Raw genomic sequence first — 14,086 nt, 5'->3', positions numbered from 1 at the left:
AGACGCTAAACTGCGCGGATGAGGGCAGAGAAAGGCAAGCTGCTTAATCTCTTTGGACGGATTTGTATTCTCCAGTCAGTAACGTGTGCGTTGGAAATGTCTCATTAAAATCAGTTGAAGGCCAGGTGGTGGTGGGTAACGTGGTTGGAAATGAAGGCTGAGTGAAGCAGGCAGAGTTGCAGAGTTGAGTTGGGATTTTGCTGAGGCTAGAGTTGTCCCCTCTCTCTGCACAGGGTCCATTAGCTCAGGATGAAGGAAGGGACAGTGATGCCAATGAAGAAGTTCCAGAACCTTTCCTGAGGCAAAGTAATTTTCAGTTCCACTGACTTCAAGTTTAGCTCCCAGACTAGTGGTTACACCCTCAAGAGTGATAGATGACTTTATGATTTTTAAAGGAATACTCCAACATTTACCAACCTGCCATATCTGTAGAACAACAATATGCATAGGTACAACATTTTTATTGTGTCTTATTTTTTCAAGGTGTCACTGCCATCAATTATTAAGGTGCATATCTCAGTTTCCCATTCTGTAATAATTTCCATCCTTTGGATTTCAAAGGAATCGGCACTGCGTGATTTTAGAGGGCATCAAAAGATGAGAAGATTAATAATCTAACTCCTAAGATCACAACAACCGCAGACTAACAAACAAGAGTAAATAGGGGCTGGCTAGTTAAACCAAGTGGTTCCAGAAGCTATAGCTTTGAGATCTCTTTGCTGACACAGGTAACTGACAAAATGAAAAACCACTGACCTCACATGAAGCAGACCAGGAAGATCTCGTTTTCAACCATTCAATAAACCAACCTGTTTTAATTGTCCACTGACCTAGTGAAAAGGATCATACTTAAATGATAGAATTTGATATGATCACAATGCATTATTGCTTTGTCTTTTTTTCAGGAAACGTGTTTCATAAAGTTAATTTTTTTATGCCATACATTACACAACTCAAGCACAATTCAATGTCATGTAGGTTTCAAGTACCTGAAGTTGGATTAAATGTTTCACTGTGTAAAACTAGCCCATGGTTTTTTGGTACCTGTAGTGATAAGCGTGTGGGAGCGCCATCTACACTGTTAAGAAATGATCTCACCATGAAAAACTGAATTACTAAAATTTCTATAAATGTTTACTGATGCATCTTTCTACTGGCCTCGGCGTGTGTTCTGGGTAAATGGGTTTTCTGTACAACGTTTCTCAATCCTAGCCCTGGAGTGGTGCTTCTCCTGTTCCAGACTCTCCAGCTGCAATGAAGCCCTTCCACAGGAGAACTGGGTATGAGCAGCGAGACCATTTCAGCATGTAGGGCAAACTATAACAAGGATTGAGAAGCAAACCATTGGTGTACCGGAAAACACTACAAAACTGCCTGCAATAATAAACCATATAGCGTAGATGTAATAAATCACTATTAGAGGAAAGTATTCCTTTAACTTATGACTCTGGTTTAAATGGAGCAGATGGACGTGTGTCTGAGCATGGATGCGTAAAAGGTTTCCGGTTAATGCGTGTCCTTTCTCGGCTGTAAACTCTATGACTTTAAAGTGCTGCGTTCACTGCAGGCTGACTTCTCTATTCTCCACAGACCAAAGAAACCCACCTGCTTGCACTCGTCTCTTCTCATCTGAATGAGCTGTTTCCTTCACTCCGCAGCGAAGGTCTTCAGCAGGGGAGGGGGAAAAAAAGCCGTTTAATAATTTGTGCGTCTGCTGCTGTTCCGAATCCGCTACCGGCGCACTTTTTCCCTGACATTCTGCTGATGGAACGGCATTCAGAAATGCTTATCATTACAAAAACCCATCTACCACCTTTCATACTCCCAATATTAGCTTGGGTAAAATCTATAAATACAAGAGGATAAATAAACCATGTCGCCCCCACCTCACATCTTATTCGCTCTTCAAGGAGTTTCTGGCACTTAACAAATGACTTTGGTCTCTATTGCATCGCTCCCAGACTGGCACATGAGACACAAGCAAAAGAGACAAAGAGACAAAGCCTCCGGGTCAGAAGAGTTGTAAGAGGAACTCAGGTGCCCAGTCCATGGCAGTCTGGGCCACTGCCAGGGCAGCTGCCCCCAGCGTGGCTGAGAGACCCCAAACGGCCATTTTAATGAGCTGGTGGGCACCGCCGCTGCGGGCATTGGCATGGGCCAGATCAAGGTTGGTGTCATGGCGCTGGTGGAGCTGCTGGCGAAGGACGGAGTCTGGGCGCTGCTGCAGAGTGGACGTCTGGAAGTCCTGGAAGGAGCTGATTGTGATGCTGAAAAGAGAGAGTGAGAAAGCATGAGGAGAGGAACGGGGGAGAAAATATCCTCTGGTTTTAATGCTTACAAGTCCTAACAAAGACACTCAGCTCATTTAAATAAGCAGAAATTGTGAGGAAAGTGGATCTATCTTTCAATCCCATTCCATGCCACATTTATGATTAATTCAATAATTAATAGAAGTTATTTAAATACGATTTCAACCTGATGAAAACCTTTTTTCTACTGTCCAACATTAAAACAGACAGGAGACTGCCTTAATTTCCTGCCAAAATAGACATTTAGTAAGAGTTATTGTTTTTTTAAGAAAATAATTGAGAACAGCAGATAAAACAATCCACTTGAAAAAGGAAAGGGAATGTCAAAGATAATAAGTCAAAAACACATGAGTTTCCAAAACTGGAGCTCAGAACAATTATTAAAAGCCACAGAAGGCTCCTAACAATCATGCAAGACCTGGTAAGCAAAACTGTCCCAACGAGATAAACAGTACTTAATCTCTTATTCTCCTGGGTCTCTTTTGGTTTGTCCTTCTGAATTTACGTGACCAAATCGTAAGGCAAATTATTCAGTAACTCCATGAAATAAATAAAATAAAAATGTACATTTATTTTTTTTGTAGAAGTTCCCTTCAAATTAACAGAACATGTGTTTTAAACACATATTACTATATGCTTAAACTTTATTGCTGAAAACCAAAAATCTTTGATGCTCTTTGTATTCTTTTATAAAAAATAATTTTTACAGAGCAGATCACTTAGGAGACATCATCTGTTTATAGTTTATAGCCCAGATTTGTGGGAAAGTGGGCCGACTTTCAGTAGACAAAAAAAAAAGTTTATTATAAGGGTTTATAATGACCTCACCATCTATTTGACTTGAAAGAAGGCAGTTACAGCTTCATACAAAACCCACCTTCAGAATGTAGCTTATGAAATATGAAAGTTCTTAAGAATATGATGATGTGCGTTTTGGAACCACCGGTGGTCTCAAGGAGTTTAAGAGGCTAAAGCTTTTATCGTTGAGAGACAGCAGAAAATCAATGCTCAGATCTCAGCATCATTTAATGTGCTTGGGATTACTTGCAACCAGTGTCAACCAACATCTAAGACTGAACTTTGGAGGTGTGGACAAATATCCCTGCAGATCCTTTCTTTAAAAAAAAAAAAAAAAAAACAACTGAAAGTGAGTCTCCTGAAAAGAATAGCAGCTGTAATAACGACAAAGAACGGACACACTAAACACCGAAAAAACAGATATTATATTTAGCTGTTGAGGCTTCTTCGCAATTTTCCGCTGTTTCTGCTTTCCTGAAACTGAAGAAATTAAATAAAAGTGTTGTCTCTGATTTTACACAGTACTGTAAATGAAAGGTAATTATATTTCACTCTGTAACTGTGTAATTACTCTGTATTGTTGTAAATAGCACAGCAAGATGACAATAACAACAACTGTAAACATCCAAGGATTAAACTTAGTTTATATCATCTGTTACTACGTATGGCCATTCATTCCGGAAATTTCTTATTAGCACCTCGCGTTCAAAGAAACGAGTCTCACTCTATCACAAACACATAAGCATTTTTAGTTCATTTCTTACACATAAGCATAAGACAAGTGTGTATCTTCAAAACTGTTTACTGAAGCTAATGACCATCAGTTCTTGCATTAAGTGCTGATTAGGAATTTGAAGAAGGTAATACTTTAAATCTCTACTGAGTCTATAGCAAGAACAGGGGTCACCCTCTGTTCAGTCAGTCAATGTAATATCAAAGCTATTACAGTATTAACTAGAAGACTGAGTGACAGACAGATTAATTCCTACATAAATATATGCAGAGAGAGAAAAAATAAGAAAAAGAAAGAAAGAAGGAGGGCCTTGGGGGTTCAGGGGATGCCTTCTAGCTTGCTTACAAAGGACAGAACTTTTAATTTCAAGAGGAATGTTCCCCAATTACAATAGTAAGGCAAGGCAACAGAGTCTGTGCTGAGGGCTAGAGCACATACAGTTCCCTTCAACAGTTTGGAGGAAAACATCATTAAAAAAAAATCATAAAATATTCAATTCCATTTCATTATCGTCCCTCTGGTAGAACAGTAAACACAAAATGCAAATGCCGTTCTCTCAAGACTAGAAAACGCCCAGGAAAAAAAGCGTCTCATGAAGACTCTTGATGAAGTGGCTGTTGTGAGAAAAGGACTGAGGGCGCGAGCTGAAAGGCTCAATGTCTTTAAGACCGCTCGCTTTCCTTTTTATTCCCCTTCGTTCCTTTTCATTCCCCCTTTTCTGCAGCTCTCATTAAGATCTGCAGCTAATACCATGCAGCTGAAAATAGCTGACAGGTAACAGCAGAGCAATTAACTTTTAAACTCTCACTTTAAGAGAGTAACACCCGAGAGAGACAGGACCTGCGCTGATGAAACCGCAGCCTAATCTGTGACACGCTTGCGCAGCTTCCGTCACTTTAAACACAGTTAAAGGCACAAAAAGGAAAGGATCCCCCCCCACAAACACGTGGCTCACAAGTTACATATTACTGGTTCAATGCAAGTCACATGGTTGGACTTGCCGCAGACCAGGAACGGGAAGTGATGGTGCTCTCCTTTCAGGTGGTCCTCATGACCATTAACTCCCACATTTCCACATTTAACACAAGCATGATGACCTCAAAAGAGGTAAAGTACCATGTTAGTTTTGGAGTCATGATGCATCTGAGTTAGTGTTACACAGATTTTTGGCTCCCTAGCAGTCACATCGTTGGTCAAATGACTCAACTTCCTAGTTGATGACATGTCGCATGGAGGTGGTCCTTAGATTTGATCTTGAACCACCTCAATGAGAAATAACACAAACTGACAGTCAAGTCAGTATTTGCTTTTCTCACAAAGTCATAAAATCCTGCATGTGTTTCCCAGCCCCTATGTATCAGTGGTACTGGTACTCTAGTTCTGAAAGCTGTTCAAAGTTTTCTGAATATGCTGCTTTTCGGTCACCAAGAAGAAAGAAAATCAAGGTGACAGAACCCGTACAGTACTGGGCAAAAGTCAAAAACGAGTCTTAACTTTTTTTTATTTTAAGTTAAAAACAACCAAAAAAAAAAAAAAAGATACAAGCTTAAACAGACACCTCAACAAAATCTAACTATAATATCAGTTTTTCAGTATTTAGTGATTCCATCCTTAGCATTTATTACTGCTCCCTTTCTTTTCAGGACTCTAGCTTTCAAAGAAATGTGCAGTGATAATCTTTCACACCTCCAAAGTTCAGTATTAGAAGTTGCTTGCATTTTCTCCTTCTCACAAACCAAGTAATCCCAAACACATTCAATGAGGTCTGGACTCTGGGGTGGCCAGTCCATTTCATTTCCAAAAAGCTTTAAGTGCTGTTTATCTGGTTGGGACAGTTTTGGTGGTCTACCAGGACTTGGAGGTGTGTGTCCCACTTTCTCTGTGTCAATTATCTGTGGGGGAAAAAAGTGAATTTTCTTATATTTAATCTCCTCAGAATTATCTCCTGAAAAATAAACAACTTGAACTAATGCTAATTCTGACTGGAAATACAATATATGAAGGGTGGTCTCTGATGTTTCCATGGTACTGTATGAGTACCAATTATTGCTACTTATTTCACTACCTGAAATCAGTAACTCTGGTGTCTCGTAGTCAAGGCTTTCCAAGAAGACAACCTCGCACTGAAGAAGTCTCATAAGATATGATCTCACTTTAGCTGCAGTAGCTCACAGACTGTGCAAACACTGACAGACCAGCACGAGAGATCTGCACAAGTCAACAGGGATGAGGTCAGAAAAATGGTCAGACTAACAGAGCTGGCCAAAAATGTTATGATGAATAAAATTCATATCAATGGATATTGATACGTCGCGATAAATGTCAAATCATTAATTCTTTCAAGTTTGAAGGCTGCTTTTTGCTCCTGGGTGCTTAAATACTGTCCTTTATGGTCAGAACATGACAAACACTCACCAAACAGTGGAACATTTCACAGATCTGTCATGGGACAGTGGGAGAAAGTTTCTGGTGGGCTCTTTTTACCAGCTGGAAAAGCACAGCCTCAATTTCTGTAATAGTCATAATTCAAGAAACAGCTTATTTTTAGCTGTCTGGTGAGGAGTGCTAGGCTATCCCGTTACAAATGCTAAACAAGCGGCCAACAACAGTGCTAAATTGTTTAGTTTCTCAACAACATCAGCTTAATACAAACAGCAAACATTAGCTGGCTCAGTACGTCAGTGATGGATCACATCGCCTGACTGCCATCACTCCTACCACGTCCATGTATTCAAACACCAGGTAGCAGTCTTTTAGGTATGATGAAAGCGCTGCTTTTGTATCTTATTAAATCTACAGTATCATCCTTTCGCCATACTGTGTGAGTGATGGAGCACTGCTTCAAGTTAGCCAGCTGTTTAAAAGATAGTGTTTTCTCGCTCTCCAATACCTCACAGCTTCCTCAGTTTACTTCTGATTAAATCAGGGCTGTAACTCCCATGAACCCACTTCATTCTTTCACTTTCATTGCTTGAGAATGCACTAATACTTAAATATGACTGGTTTGGTTGTTTTAATCACCCAGCCCAGCTCTATGACATTACAGGTAACGTGTTAAGTCGATGCTGAATGCAACAGTAACTGTATGGCACGTATATTCCACTTTAATAATGTTTAAATGAAATCTACCTTTCTTTAATAAGTACAACTTATTTTAAGCAGCCCCCAGTTTGAGAAACGCCACTATTCACACTTCACAATCATTGCTATGACATCTGAAAATAGAGATACATTCTGAAATTGACCAAGTAAAAAAAAAAAAAAAAAAGTACTATATTTTAATGTCTCACAGCAACCACTTTTTTCACCTTCTATCATGGTGCCATATGTCTTACTGACTTTGATCACTTTTATCTCTCTCTGTGTTTCTACTTTTACCGCTTTCCTCCTCTATCCATCATCTTCCCTTCTCTAAAGCAGCAGACTGGGTCACCTCTTGTCTTTTCCTTTCTCTGTTCTTTTTCTTTCTTCCTCCTGTCCAATCTGTTGCCCTCATCTTGCTGGCACACACACTGAGGATAAAAAAAAATGCATGCTTTGAAATAAATAAATGAAGTCTTGCATTGTATATGGTTTCTCAGCCTAACACTATAGCATTGGTTGTGTGTATTGTGTGTAAGCTTCTAATCGCATATCCATTTTCAACTGGCAGTCTAGCAAGCGGCAGATCTATTATTAGACACTTGCCGCAGAGATGGTACGCCCAATTAACCATGAGTTTGTGTTCCCCTAGTGTGTGTAAATACCAATGTCTCTGTGTGTGTGTGTGTTTGTGTGTGTGTGATAGAGAGTGAGAGTATGTTGTTTGGAGGCTGGTATGAATCAGCAGCTCCTCTGTCCTGCTGTCCTCATGACCCATAAGGCTCTTTGTGCGCTTGAGTGAGTGGCTGCCAGAGACGTGACACAGTGACGCATCACAGGACCCTGCTCACTGAACTCATGCAGTACAAACAGTAAAACACACACAGATTTGTTTTTATACAACATCAGGACATTAAGGATATGGCCCAGAAGTATTATAAATATGAAGGACAAAAGTCAGAGGCCACCTTTCATTTATTTAACCTCTAGTCAAAACATTAAATACAAGCTATTCATATATATGTTACGTACCGCTGCTGTCAGGGCAACAGGCATTTTCAAATTATGTCAAAAAATGAGATGCAAATTTTGTCCTAAGAGAACACCAGCTTGTTCGATTTCAAACATGAACTGAAGCAAGAGTGCATAACAGATCGGAAGCAAGAGAGGAGCTTGATTTTCTCCTCTCTCTCAAAGACGAAAGCTTTAAGTGCTGTTTATCTGATGGGGACAGTTTTTTGGTCTACCAAGGCTTGCACGCGTGTTAGAGTCATCCCTTTTTTTTCTCTGTATATTTTAATTTCTGTTTATTTTCCTTCAACGTTCTCCTTCTATTTATTTCTTTAGAAATATCTCCGGAACCAATGAATAACTTGTCCAGTTTCAATGAAATTTTCACACAATGTTAACGGCAACTGCACTACAAATCACAAGGAACTACAACGAAAAATGTTTTTCTCTGTTAATTTTAGAAAATAGCACAGAGAGTTGTACAAATCACTAGCAAAGGCAGGAGCATTTTGCTGGTCCTGGCATCGTAGGTTGATCTTATTTTTCTCTGGTTTTACTAAAACGTCAGGACACTTGTGTGTCCTGAAAATAACAAGCTCCACACACACACACATACACACACACACACACACACACACACACACACATACACACACACACACACACACACACACAAACAGACCTAAAAATCAACACAATCCCATTTGATAAAGCTAGCAGTAGAAGCACTTTTTCCACAACCACAAAAAATAAACCTACAAAAGCAATCACAGAACACATGCTAAACACAATAAGATGCTGCTGCTTCTCTGTACAGTAGCAGGTAAAGCTTAAATAAATCTCTCTGTATTGGCAAGATTAAAGCTTGTGTATGTGATAAGCGAGCAGCCTCAAAGCGCTCATTCCACTTCTGTGTGTACTGAGAGAGAGAGAGAGAGAGAGAGAGAGAGAGAGAGAGAGAGAGAGAGAGAGAGAGAGAGAGAGAGAGAGAGAGAGAGAGAGAGAGAGAGAGAGAGAGAGAGAGAGAGAGAGAGAGAGAGAGAGAACGCATGATGTGTCTGCAAGACAAGCTCTGCTTAATCCTGATGCAGCAAAGAAAACTATATACACAGATCACCCCACTCTCTTCTGTGAAAACAATGGCCTATGGTTGGCCCGAGAGTCACTAAATGGGATACTCGTAAGTGTTTTTCTGGAGGCAGCATAGGTATCACTGTCAACCCACCAGTTACCACAGACAATAATTTTGACGATTCCTTACTTTTTCACTTATAATAGAAGCCATTCGGCAGTTGGTGAAATGACGGTGCAGGTGCGGCAGATAAACATCAGACTGAAAAACACTGAAGTATTTCTTTAAGGTACCTCTCGGAGCTATTTGTGCTGGAGGTGATGTGATTTAACTGCTTCTCCACCTTCCCAGGCTTGACCAGCTTCAACAACACTGAAGGACTCTGGGCCGAATTACATAAAAGTGCTGGCACAGCGCAAAATGTGCCTTGATGGAGCAGCAATATGTGCTCAACAAGTACCTGAATTTAACTTCAGATTCACCAAAGGCTGATTTATATTTCTATATTTATACTGATCTGTGAACATGTGTGGGGCATCATGTGCAGACGTTCATGTAAGTTTCTGCCGACATACTTGGCGACACATGTAACATGAAATGGACGTTAGGGGGCAGTGTCTGAACCAGAAAGCACAGGTAACGAAGAGGAGGAAGTCTTATGTCTTTTCCTCTCTCTTTCACCACAATTTATTTCTCACTTTCATGTTTTTGTAATATTTTAGTCATATAAATATTTGTAACCTCACATGCCTTCTGCCAGCCGATCCTCAAACTGCTCCATTTGGTTTTGCGCTAGATCTAGTTTGGGTCAAATATTGTTTGGGTCTTTTCTGCCCTCAGCTCAACCTGAGAGCAAACCAGCATTCACTTGATGCACAATTTGGCAGATTTGCATGACGCGTTCATGAGATTTCAGAGTGCTTGCACATCGTGGCCTTCATGCTTGGCCATGAACACTTTACTGCATTTCAACAGACAAGTTTGTGACAAAACAGAAAATGAAACAGAAGATACTGCAGGTTCATTCTACCAAAATCATTACACAGGGGTGTTATTTTACTCTGGATACTGCAGCCATATCAGAGCATATTTTACATAGTGCATGGTTAGTAAGGTTCTGTGCAGGTACATTTTTCGTTCATCCAGGTACAAACTATGTAAATGCATCCTCAAAAAGGTACAATGACAGATTTAAGGTCCAATTGTGAACCTTAAATTTGTTTTTCAAAGAGGAAAGTATGTTTTTGTACCTTTTCAGAACCTAATGTTTTAACACAGAACAATAAAATAAAAAGCCTGGAGACGAAACGGGGTGTGTGGAGTCAATATAACTTAGAAAATATCATTTCAATGGACTATGATTCAATTATAACTAAAGATACTGAGATGTACCACTTGAGAGGACCACCCCAGTGACAAGAGGGGCATTGCCCCAGTGACAGCTTAACAGGTTTATTTCTGGGAGTGAATAAAATCTGCAGGAATTTTGTTAACATTTCTAGTTAATTTCGTTAAACATTAATTAAACAATAAAACGATAAAACCCGGACCTTAAAACAAACAGCTCGGAAATTAGAGCAGAAATGGCGTCATACCAAATTAGAAGTGTTCCACACTGCCTGGAAGGACAGCCTTATAGAGTATAGAAATGCTCTCACTGAAGCTTGCTCAGCATATCTGGCCTCGCTGATCGAGAATAATAAGTATAATCCTAGAATACTGTTTAATGTGATTTCCCAAATCACACAAAATCAGGCAGGTACTGAACCAGAACCTCTGATCAAGAAACCAAATCTTGATGTCACCGTTTTGTCTGATTACAGGCCTGTTTCTAACTTACTGTTTATATCAAAGATCTTAGAAAAAGCTGTGGCCCAACAACTTAGTTCATATCTACATAAGAACCATATATATGAAAAATTCCAATGTGGATTCAGGCCACACCACAGCACTGAGACGGCTCTAGTTAAGATGACTAATGATCTTCTTCTTGCCTCTGATCAAGGCTACACATCTCTCTTAGTGCTACTTGACCTTAGCGTGGCTTTTGATACAATAGACCACAATATTCTCTTAGAAAGGTTAGAAAACATGGTTGGAGTCACAGGGACGGCCCTATCATGGTTCAGACCTTACCTATCAGAACGTTATCAGTTTGTTAGGGTAAACAATTTATCTCCCACTTATTCAAAAGTGAGATTTGGAATTCGCAGGGGTCTATATTAGGACCATTACTATTTACACTATACATGTTACCGTTAGGCACAGTTATAAGTAACCATAGCGTACATATCAGTACATATCAGCCAAGCCTGATGACCAATACAGGTTAAAGAAAATGGAGGACTGTGTAAAAGACGTGAAAGGCTGGATGTCACGCAACTTCCTCCTATTAAACAGTAACAAAGCAGAGGTTCTCCTTCTGGGTCCAAAATTAGCAAGTAGTAAATTACCAGATTTAATCTTAAATCTCGCCGACTTTCCAGCCACACCTGGATCAGCAGCAAAAAATCTTGGCGTTATAACAGATTCAGATTTATCATTCGATCAACACATAGGCAGCATCACTAGGACAGCTTTTCTACATCTTCGCAACATTGCCAAGATAAGAAATGCTCTATCCCTGCGTGATGCAGAAACACTAGTACATGCCTTTATTACTTCTAGGCTAGACTACTGTAACGCACTACTGTCAGGATGTACGAGCAGGAGTTTAAACAAACTCCAACTAGTCCAAAACGCTGCAGCCAGGGTCCTCACTAAAACTAGAAAATTTGAGCATATTAGTCCAGTGCTATCATCACTTCATTGGCTACCTATTAAATTCCGTATTGATTATAAAATCCTTTTATTGACTTATAAAGCCCTACATGGTCTTGCTCCTGAGTACCTGCAAGACCTTATTTCTCATTATGAGCCATCACGACCACTCAGATCACAGAGTGCTGGCTTATTAATAGTCCCCAGAATTCAGAAGGTTTCAGCTGGGGGAAGAGCTTTTTGTTATAAAGCCCCCAAACTCTGGAATGATCTTCCAGAAACTGTTCGGGACTCAGACACAGTCTCAATCTTTAAGACTAGGCTGAAAACTCACTTGTTCAGTTTAGCTTTTGGTAGCTAATGTTCCCCCTTAGATAAAGGCAGCAGATCCAGGGGTCCATGGACACAGGAAATTATAGTAAACTGAGACGCTGGTGCTGTCGTCCCGCTGCTCGCATGCGGTCACTCAAGTTTGTGGACAGTGGAGCGGAGGGATGCCTAACTGTTTCAGAGTGCTGCCATGTCTGTGTGTCCTTCTGGTTCTCTCCTTTTAGTTAAGCTGTCATAGTCAGATCTGCCGGAGTCGTTAGCCGCACTCTGTAAATGTTTACATTCCCTGTTTACATACAAACGGATAGAATAAAACTAATTCCATTTACCTGCTTTCTTTCCGAGTATTCAATCACCCATATGTCCGGCTGGACACTGAAGGACGACTGACTGCTGAGCCCTCCTGCTACCCACTTCAGACTAGCTGCCCACGCCCCAGCTGCCACCACCTGCCTTGGACGAGCTGCCCACCCTACGCTGATGTTCTCATAGACTCCTAGTTATTCCTAATACCAATATTACTGCTATTAATATTAGTAATATAAATCACTTGTAGGTAGTTTGACCAGAGGAGGATGGTCTGGTGAGCCTGGTTCCTCCCAAGGTTTCTTCCTCAGTTCTGAGGAAGGGGGGGTTTCTGTACATTCTTACAGTCCTGTTGAAACTGTGTCTTTTCCGAAATTCTGTAAAGCTGCTTTGTGACAACATCTGTTGCAAAAAGCGCTATACAAATAAATTTGATTTGATTTGAATTAAAGACTAAATAAGTGGAACTTAAACTGAATTTTGGACCCCAGTGGCCGTTTTGTACCTTTATTTCTGGGAGTGTGTCTTCTCGTATTCAGTGTTATTAAAATGGAAATCATTCAGCATGTTTTTGACGCTATGACTGTTACCACTGTTAAAGCAAGCCAAACGTAAATCTACACCTGCATCAATGCAAAACCGGCTGTCGCAGTTTGCCTAAACTTTAGTCAATGTAACAGAAGATGTAACCAATCACATGTGTAACATCCCCCCACGTTTTGCACGACCCTCCCTCAACTCGCATACTGTATACACTACGTAGAGGAGCATGCATCAAAAATTCATTTGATTTGCACCTAAAACTGGTGCAAAAAGTCTTAATACATCAGACCCCCCAGATTTGTGACCTTCATAAATGACCTGACAGAACCACTACAGTCACAGTAGTGTGGAAAAACCCCTTTTTCATGTGATCAGATGCACTGGGAATGCATGAGAGCACACTGCTGAGCATTCTGAAAGGTGAACACTCCAGTGATCCCTAAGAGCTTTAAAAATCGTGTACACAGAGAGACGGGGACACATGCACACACAGAGAAAGAGAAAAAGGGAAAGAGAGAAAGAGACATGAGACCCGCACTGTCGGATTAAAGATGTGCCTGAGGTGATACTATAGTCAGTCTCTGTAGCAGCTACAGTACTGGCACTGCTGGTACTGCTATATACAGACAATCTCACACACAAAATCCCTATGACAACTGATTACACAGGTTACAAGTGTTAGAATGCGGAGGAAGAAAAGCTGGCCACTTACTACTAAGCCTGTACGACATGAACAAAATTCCAGATTCGGATTATATTGCTAGATTCTGCAACTGCAACAGACCTTAAGCATATTGGTAAATCCTTGACAAAAGGGGAAACTCAATGAAATTCTTGAACTAATTAAACACTCACAATGCAAATAAAGCCATTCAGAGTAGTTGAAAAATTTTCTCTCAGGTATAAGTTTTATCCCATCCGTTATACCAATATGGCACAAATAAGTGCAGATAATGTATAAACAGCGCACACAATGCTAATGCTAGCCACTTGGGCTGGATGGCTAAGATCAGAGACGTGTCAGTCCTGTTTCAAATGAAAACGAAAACACTGCAGACACTCAGTCACCTCCAACTGTCTAGTCTGTTGCATTTGAAGTAGTCCACTTTGTTTTAGAGGCAGCGAACATTTTGGGTGAGCCTT

At 40.4% G+C, this 14,086-nt stretch overlaps 1 protein-coding gene across 2 annotated transcripts in view; it reads right to left on the bottom strand.

Moving 5' to 3' along the window:
- Positions 1-445: 445 nt before the first annotated feature.
- The window catches only part of zgc:63863 (uncharacterized protein LOC393372 homolog), a 33,148-nt gene continuing 19,507 nt past the window's right edge, over positions 446-14,086 (bottom strand). Inside the window, exons 8-9 of one of the 2 annotated variants that reach the window (XM_017701516.2) lie at positions 7,274-7,352; positions 2,028-2,267 (exon numbers count right to left, since the gene is read on the bottom strand). In XM_017701516.2, the coding sequence (XP_017557005.1) occupies positions 2,175-2,267; positions 7,274-7,352 (172 nt within the window). In that variant the 3' untranslated portion in view covers positions 2,028-2,174. Of the gene's footprint in view, positions 2,268-7,273; positions 7,353-14,086 lie in introns of both variants that reach the window. The other variant, XM_017701515.2, reaches the window with a different exon arrangement.

The sequence above is a fragment of the Pygocentrus nattereri genome, chromosome 1 (assembly GCF_015220715.1).
Source record: "Pygocentrus nattereri isolate fPygNat1 chromosome 1, fPygNat1.pri, whole genome shotgun sequence".
Lineage (NCBI taxonomy): Eukaryota > Metazoa > Chordata > Actinopteri > Characiformes > Serrasalmidae > Pygocentrus > Pygocentrus nattereri.
Note: the sequence above shows the minus strand (reverse complement) of the source record. Positions and strands in the feature narration are given on the sequence as shown.